The 8,845-nt window shown below is 46.7% G+C and overlaps 3 protein-coding genes across 3 annotated transcripts; 1 reads left to right on the top strand and 2 right to left on the bottom strand.

Annotated features, from left to right (window-relative positions):
- Positions 1-2,082: 2,082 nt before the first annotated feature.
- On the top strand, positions 2,083-3,309 carry CCR75_002730 (uncharacterized protein; the record flags this gene model as incomplete). The annotated part of the gene is made up of 1 exon (XM_067960827.1): positions 2,083-3,309. One exon carries the CDS (start codon positions 2,083-2,085, stop codon positions 3,307-3,309), a length of 1,227 nt encoding a protein of 408 aa, XP_067815844.1.
- Positions 3,310-3,893: 584 nt separating this feature from the next.
- CCR75_002731 (uncharacterized protein) lies at positions 3,894-4,937 on the bottom strand (the record flags this gene model as incomplete). The annotated part of the gene is made up of 1 exon (XM_067960828.1): positions 3,894-4,937. The coding sequence occupies one exon, from the start codon at positions 4,935-4,937 to the stop codon at positions 3,894-3,896; it is 1,044 nt and encodes a 347-aa protein (XP_067815843.1).
- A 1,069-nt stretch (positions 4,938-6,006) lies between these two features.
- CCR75_002732 (uncharacterized protein) lies at positions 6,007-6,504 on the bottom strand (the record flags this gene model as incomplete). Its single annotated transcript, XM_067960829.1, has 1 exon — positions 6,007-6,504. One exon carries the CDS (start codon positions 6,502-6,504, stop codon positions 6,007-6,009), a length of 498 nt encoding a protein of 165 aa, XP_067815842.1.
- Between the last annotated feature and the right edge of the window lie 2,341 nt (positions 6,505-8,845).

Genomic DNA, 8,845 nt, shown 5'->3' with positions numbered 1-8,845 from the left:
AGCTTAGAGGCCTCTGCCGTGGAATATTTCGCTGGGTCGAACATAAAATCATCATAGGCAATAGACGCGTGCCCCTGCTGCCCTTCCTGGACTGGCTGTGCTCCTTGGCGCACCGCCCGCGCCCATAGGTCGGGGACCGGTGCCGTGGCCCACTTATGTTGGCTGGCTAGTTTTCGAATAATCTCTTTGAAGGTCCACTTGGTAAGCAGAATATCTTTGCCTATCTTGGTAGCAAGTCTCGTCCAATCGGTATATGTGCCGGAACTCCGGACAAAACACTGCCGAAATAAATCGAGGAGACCGTCCAACTCCGGACCCTTTAGCTTTGGAAAGCGTTGCTGCTCTTGCGGCAGAGCTTCCAATCTAACCGGAAGCCGAGAAAATACGTGTTCAAACAGCTCCTGAATGGTCTGACGCCATAGATCGACGTACCCCGGCCCGGACGATGCCTTCATCTCGTCGACTAGGGCATCGAACATGCCTCGGGGGGACGCCTGAGAAGGCGAGGTGTTGGAAGCCGACACTCCGGATTGAGTCGATTGGCCAGGTGTCGGGCTTCGCGACGGATCCGACGGCAGATTCTCCGCTCCATCGGGTGGCGAAGCTCCGGAGGAAACAATAGGAGCCGGGATACGTGCATGAGATGACATATCTTGTGGCGGGGATCTGGTCGACACGGCACGCTTTAGGTGAGAGTTTTTCTAGCGTCATCATAAGGATTAAATCCGCATTCCCCATCTGCCTCCGTGGCAACGGTTGGTGCGAGGTGGCCGGTCGAATCCGGCGGGATGCTCGGCCTACATTCCCCCGTGACTGGTGCCGAAGGCAGTGCTATACTACCATCACTTTCCAGGGGTACGGCCGACTGAGGTTGGCCCTTCCCCTCCCCCATCGGGAGGGGGGCTTCGTGACGGCTTTGTGTCCGTCGTTCGAAAGATGCTGGCTCACGCCAGCGAGTGCCTGTTTTGTTTATACTCCCCTACCTATTCACTGCAGATTGAAGAGTGTGTGATGGTTTATATTGCGTGATTAACGGACGGATCATAATCTATAACACGTACTCTTTTACTCTTATACCGCATGCGTGGTTCGCGTTCCCTCTGTGTTTGTCGCAACGTATCTGGGCGTTCAAAAATATGATGTCGAGATGATGCACCCAAGAACTACGCGCTTTTTCAGTCATAAATGATTGAAAGTTGTCTACATTTAAGTTGCAGCTGCAAGAAGTAATAATTACTGAGCCAACGTATTAATTATTGTAATGTACGAATTTAAAAAGCCCAACGTGGTGCCATTAAAGGAACCTCTTTATAAGGGAAACAGTAAGGTCAGTGAAAATCATGCCCGAAACGTCTAAACCACCTTTTTTCTAGCCTGTCTCCAGACGAAATGATTTATTTTCCACGAAGGCCATTCGACATTCAAGGTCCGTATTGCCGATTTTACCTCGAGTTTTGATGGTCGCTCGATACTCAAGTGCCAATGCAGACACTCGTTACCGCAAATGGCTCAAAAGTTTCTCGCAACTGCTTCCGACGTCGCGCGCTACTCGCTCGTTCCGTGCTTTGTCAACTTTACGGTATACTTTAACAGACCCACCGCGTCTCCCAAGACGAAACGGCAAGCTTCGAGAGCCGGTTAAGTGTTTAAAAAGCAACCTCTAAAATTCACAAGAGTGGCAAAAGATCAAGGCAAATCCGTGGGATCCTTTTTTTTTCCTGCCTTTATATATTTAAAGAAAGAATCCAATCGTTATCTTTACGCTCGCTAGTGGGTTGGCAAGTTTTTCCAGAAATTTAACGGTCTTCTGTCGCCACTGCCAGCTGCCATGCGACGGGCCAACTCCGCGTGCGTTACGCTTTCTGACGCGGCACTTTGGCCCCTTGTTGCCATCCTCTTGTCCTTCTTTTTTATTGCGTCAAAGGTTCGTTTTTCTCTCGACTGACCGTTAGAAGCAACTGGGGCTCGCAGCCACTGCCGTCCGTTTCCATTTTTCTTGTCAACCTATTGAAAGCAAAGGCATCGTCGCATTCTTCAACCCTCCGATGCGATAGTGCAACAGCTCGAGTACTTAACGACAACATGGCCAATTTGCCCAGTTTACCTAAAGACCACGTGCCAAGTTTATGTTGCAACCATAGCGTGGAGAAACGTCGTCCATGGACCCCGGAAGCCGATGCCGAGATTGTCCGTTTTGTGCAAGAATATGGCACGAAACGCTGGGCAAAGATTGCAACTCGACTCCCTGGCCGTACCCCGAAGCAGTGCCGCACACGATGGCTTAACTACCTCGATTCCAAGATCAACAAGTCCCCGTGGCATTCGGACGAGACACAACTTATTTTACAAGCGCAAGCACGACTAGGCAATCGATGGGCTGAGATTGCCAAACTCTTGCCAGGTCGAACGGACAATGCCATTAAAAATCACTGGTACTCGACGTACCGACGCCGGTGCCGCCAAGCTGCAAAAATGGACGAAAACCAAAATCATGACGACAGAATGGCGGCCAATCGATGGACACACACAAATGGATGTGAACTTGGGCAACTGAGTGGCGAGAGTGCATGTGCCACACCTTTTGCCATGAGATTGCCATCCCCCTTATCCGTGAGCTCCCCGATTCACGCATGCGGGGTGGGGTTTCCGATTGTATTGTCCCCTTTACGCTTATCGCATCGTTCTTTGACCCTATCCCTGCCAACAATACCGCGTTCTTCGCCTCCGAGTGTCTTTCGGTCCTCTTTGCTTGACGTTGGTCCATCTCCTCGAAGGAAAAGGGTCCACTTGGAGGCCACGTTGCCGCACCCAGGTCCGTCGTTGCAAAACCATCTGTCGGCGTGGAAAGGACTTGTGGGACTTCGCATTCCGGACAGAGCCTGGCCGTCCCCCATAAGGAGCAACGAAAGTCCCTCGACGGCACCTGCTTATAAGGACCACGCGCGTTGGAGTGGCAAGTCACGAGTGGCCATTTTACGACAACAAACTTCTTTAGGACGGGAAAGGAGCAATTCGGCGGATTTGTTTCTGGATTGTGTCGAACAAATGAATGTCAAAACGAGTGGCCAGGATGTTGCCAAGACTGTCAAAAGCATTGCAACAAATGAAACGGACGACGAAGGGAGTGATCCTCAGTCGTTACCGTCTCCCATGGACGGGGAGACGCAGACTCAATGCAATGTTTTGAACGCCCAAACGTGGTGGGGGGATCGTTTTGACGCGGATGTCGCGATGAAGCAAACGGGAGACATGTGTTTCCATGCCCCTGTTTTGTCGGCACCTTTGATGTTGCAATTCCACGAACGATGAAATTTGCGCCAGAATTAGTAACAATTTCGTATCATATGCTAATTTTTCACATTTCAGATAGTTTTTTTTCTTCTTCCGGAAAAATGATGTGAAATCTGGCACCTTTTCCAAACGAATCATTTTCTTCGCTTGAATCAATATTACAAGACATGTCTATTGTAATTGACAGGAGTTTAAAGCGAGACAAAGATCTATTCCATGAGCAGCTCGGCTTTTTCTCATCGTTTGCTGATGACCCATTCTCTCTCTTAAAAAAATATATAATAATTCTTAAATACTAAAATGAAAATGTTTACGGCACCCCATTTCGATTAACGCACAGGGCTAAATATCTCGACTTGAAAAAAATAATTTGTGTTTTTGAGAAAAAACGGAAAATTTTGTTAAAAATATCAGCTAGACCTCGAGCTCTAATAGAAACAAATGACTAGGAAAATGGCTTCTTCATCATCGGATTGTTTTTCTTGGCCTTATTAATAAATCTGGCAATTGACAACCACATATCGGACTTTGTTAAGAATTTTTAAAATTCTATGCTAAATAATCTATTCGATTCACATGTATTTCCCACCAACTTGCTGCCATCAAATCGATCCACTAAGGGTGATCTGGATTGTCAGAAATGCAATAAACGCAAATGCGGTAGCGGAGATAGTCGTTTGTACCGATTTCGTGTCCTCGAGCGACTCTGGCAACAGTTCTTGAACGGCCACATACGCCATCGCACCTCCCGCAAAACCAAGACCACATGGCAAAATTGGAAGCCATTGCTCGACGAATAGAAAGGCCGGAACTGCAAAAATTGGTTGTGGGGCACTCGATAAGATACACCATAAAACAGCATAAAATACACTTAATCCGCGAGGCACGAGCGATAGACTAATGGCAACACCTTCAGGAATGTTGTGGATTGCCATTGTCATCGTGACTATATGGCCACGACGAGTGCCGCCTTCCCCACCAAAGGACACGCCAACCCCAATGCCTTCCGATACGGAGTGGAGCGTCATCACTGCCATAATTAATAGCGCTTTCCGTGCATCGAGACCCGTAAGGCCGCAGACGGACACATTGTCATAATCTTCCAAAAAGACTTTTGTAAACTTAATAAAGAGTACCCCCAGAAACGCACCTAAGAGGAGACGGTAACTCACGGACACGGAGTACGCCGTTGCTTGGGGGAGGTACCATCCTTCGTAGAATAGACAGCCCGTGGCCGCAATCATCATCCCAGCGGCGAGGCCATTGCATATACCAAGCCATACTTTGTCCATGTCTTTAATCCAGTAGAATGGTAGCGCACCGAGACCAGTGGCAATCGCCGTGAGCCAGCCACACCACCACACATAGTAAGCGTTCTTTATGTGAAAACGATGGTACATGTGAAAGCTATAGACTGTGATCAAGACGATGCAACTCGCAAGTGCATAGGCGACTGTGCGAATGGTCAAAGACGAGCCCGGCGATGGTTTCTCGGCTTCCTCTGTTCGAATGAGATTCGAATTTTGCATCGAATGGGACGTGGCTGTGCTCACTCGTTGCTTGATACTTTCAGCATCGCTATCGACGGGAATCTCGAGTAAATTGCGATGCTCGATGTTGTTAGGAACGACGGAGCTAGTCTCCATACGGCTTCAACAGAGAGCGAGACGACGTGGTTCGAGCAGATTCCCGATTAAGTATTCAGAGCGATTATGTCTTGCCTTCTGTCACCAGAAGAATGCAGTGTGGTCGGTGACGCGTTTTGTAAACAGCAGATTTTTGTTTTCTCGAATCTTATGACCTTCTGAATCTTTTTTTTTGAAACACTGCCAGCATATTTAAAAAAAAGCTTCTATTTAGAGCCTAGCGAGACAGGGGCAAAAGCGCGACAAAATAAAGCAGATATCTGCGGCATTTGCTCAGGTGCTCATTATAAATTACCTCATCCCGGGTGCACCACAATTGAAAAGCACAAAGTTCTCGCGTATATGTCACATTTTAAATCTCTCAATCGCAAATTAGAGGGGAGGATTACTGGTTTACAAAACATTTAGGAGGTTTTAATAAACTATCAATTCTTCCCCCCTTCTACGTCATAAGAATTTGACACGAGTGGCTGCTCCATGCAATAAATTGCCATCTTCTCTATGAAATTCGGATTGGCAGCACAGAATCCCAAATTTGCTATGCCTTAAAAAATGCAGCGGCAAATTCACGTTTGAGTTACGCTCACAAATCTGTAATACATTGGCCGAGACTTCGTTGCTAGAACGGTGTAGCCATCTTGTAACTAAAACATTACTATTTACATCAAGACTTAAGAACCAATATACTTCTAGAGTCTTTGACAAACCCAAAAATGCATTAGTTTGCGTTAAGCCTCAACTGTTGTACTTTGTCCTCATTCTGGATCAGAGTATATTAAAGTATATTGAATTGGCGATCATCGGCAACACAAACCATACATACAATCCATTCAAAAATCACCAACTCATCGAGCAACATCACGTACCGTCACAATACTTGCCACGACCTTATCCAAAACAACACAAAACCACAATTGCAAAAAAAAAAGAAAACCACCAACTTAGTCGCTTGGCAAAAACTTCCCAGTCATATTGGTAGTATCCACTGCCTTCACGCTACTCAATCAATACCCACGTGTTCTACAAATTGCCAGCACTTTGCACAAGCCACTGCTGTAGAAAAACACGCTTAGTTCTCTGGAATATCGAGCTCGCCTTCCGTAATTAGGCGCTGGATCTCCGTCGGGGCCTCGCCATTGACGGTACAGCCAAGCGAAGAGGCCGTGCCCAGGATTTCCTTAACCGTGCCGGCCAAATGGCGAGCCATCGAGCGCTCACGCATGATGCGGGCCACGGCAATCACCTGATCCAGTGATAAATTCCCATCGTGTTTGATGTTCTTGACTTTCTTGCGGTCCCGCGGGGGCTCTTTGAGCTCTTTCACCAGCAGCGACGAAGCGCTGGGAATGAGCGTGACCGTGGCTTGACGATTGATAATTGTAAGCTTGACCGTCACATTTAGTCCTTTCCAGTCCTGCGTCGCCTTGCAAATGTCCTCCCCAATCTTCTTGGGGGACAGACCAAGCGGACCAACCTTTGGAGCGAGCGCCGAAGCAGGAGCAACCTCGCCGCCCACCGTACGCAAAATGACGACCTTTTCTTCGCCAGCTGGAGGTGGAGCGCCCATGGTGTTTATAGAGGATGCAGGAAAAGCTTCGGGATGAAGAATGGCCGCTATCAGGAGGCCATGCCCCAGGAGCTCCAGGAGCTTCTCGACCAACCAAATTTGGGAACGTCCTATTAGGTACGAAACCTGTGGAATGGAATGTCGTGGGAAACATAATAAAGACGACGAGTTGACGATTAGGTGGGTGGTAATAAAACTTAACGAAAGAGATGAGGCAGCAAGATCCTAAATTTGTAAAATAGCTGCGTTAATTTTACGATACGAAGAATTATTTGAGCAAAATTCCTGTTGTTTCTTGGTGCTCTAATTCCGATTTGCAGCGATTTGATGCATGGATTAATTCGATGAAGCTTCCTTTATGCTTCTGAAAACTGCATATGCATGCAAACTTGACTACATGAAATTGATTTACAATGTTAAGAGCAAAAAAACATAAAAGGCGTTGTGAACAAGTGTTAATACATGCAAGGCACGGATCATGTAATGGGGCCGTTGTTGTGGTACATTTACTTCATGGGTAAAATACCCTTTTGTCTAATCTTAAAATAGTTTGTTACTTAAATCCCATTTATTATGGGTAACAAATGGTAGTCGCCGCCGGATTTATATCCGGCGGCAAAAATCTATTTCAATAGCAAGGGTAATGTAACGGGGTGTATCGTTACATGAAATTAACACTTAAAAATTGTTAAGTAATATATTATCTAAAAGGTAGATAATATTTGGAGGATATTGCTTCAAATAGTAATGTTCAGAAATCTTATTGATAAATAGGTATAGGCCATTATATCTATTTATCCCGCTAACTAATCAACTGTAGATGTAAACAAAAGAGAGAGACATATAAGATTTCAATTGCATATTTAGTATTAGTGTATAATTAAGTTAGCATTAACAGATAGAAAGAAGAGATACTTGATTATATCAATACAGTTTTCACTTAACACTCTATAAGCTAGTTGCCTTCGAGGGAAATCTTCCTCTGCACGTACTAGTGTACGTGAAATAACGTAAGGCACCACTCGCAACTGAAGCAGTGCGAAGTGGACTTGTACAGAAGCAGTACAAGTCGTAGTGCCCCGTTACACTTGGTAGTTCTTTGTAGTACGTCAAGGACCACATTTCCTTCATCCAACATGGACATGTTAGATAATGACGGGAATACTCATCACGTTTCGCGTAAAAGCTACTCCTTTCTAAGTGACATAGAAAGGAGTGCGGTCGAACGAATGAGTTCGACCGTAGGAAACGATGCCATCTTGAGAATGCTGTCCAATTGGACAGAGATGCCCTCCTTTCAGCCATCGCCAAGTTCATACAACATGAACTTGACGAGATGAAGGAGAAGCTAGTTTTGCTAAATCAGCAAGTCTCTCAACAGGCAGAACTGTTGAGGCTACAACAGGTACAGACCCCTGTACCTGGGATGACGCACACGCGTCGTCCCGAAACCTTGAAGATTGACATATTTAAGTATAGGGGAGTCGAAGAAGACTCCCTCTTGAGATGGGTTGTCGAGTTTGACAATGCCATAAGGGCACGTCACATCGTCGACGAGCAAATGCAGGTCGCATTCACTCAATCAAATTTGGCAGGTCGTGCCAAAACTTGGCCATTGGGCCTTAAGTTGCGCGACCTATACGTCTTTGGGTCGCTAGAGGCTTTTAAAGCCCGGCTCAAAGAGACGTTTGAACCACCAAGGGCTGAGTTCAGACATCGTTCAGAGCTTCTGAAAATCAAGCAACGCAAGCGTGATGTTCACGCATATGCCCAGCACATACGACTCTTAGCGAGTTGTTTAAAATAACCCAGTTCATGAACACACGTTGATTACGGTGTTCATGCAAGGTCTTGCGGATGCTCCCGTAAAGACCTACGTGCTCCGCTTGGAGCTGGATACGCTTAAAGAAGCAATATCCGTTGCGGAACAGGAGGACTTTAGCTTGAGACAGGCTCATGCTAGTTCGTCATCGTATCGTCCTCCAAGACGACACGAGTTAGGAGGTCCAGAACCCATGTACCTCTCTTACGTCGAAAGCGAGAGACCTCGCTTTTCGAGCAATAAGCGATTGCAGAAATGCCATCGCTGCCAAAAATTAGGACACTACGCTCATGAGTGTAGTGCCCCACGCCCAGCACCGAAAGGTACTGAACGTAATTTTGGACCGTATGCCAAAAAGGGCAACGGTCGCGGGTCCGACGTTGTTGCGAAATCGCAACAGCGAGGCGGACCGCCAAAAAATGGACGGGGTCAGTAGGGGCGCAACGCCCTACTGATCCAGCAACCTCAAGAGAATTTGCAAATCTCTTGACAAAAGTTGCTCCAGACACACAATCATTA

This window comes from Bremia lactucae (genome assembly GCF_004359215.1).
Source record: "Bremia lactucae strain SF5 chromosome Unknown BlacSF5_NotPlaced_183_SHOA01000117.1_1171385bp, whole genome shotgun sequence".
In the NCBI taxonomy this organism is placed as follows: Eukaryota; Oomycota; class Peronosporomycetes; order Peronosporales; family Peronosporaceae; genus Bremia; species Bremia lactucae.
Note: the sequence above shows the minus strand (reverse complement) of the source record. Positions and strands in the feature narration are given on the sequence as shown.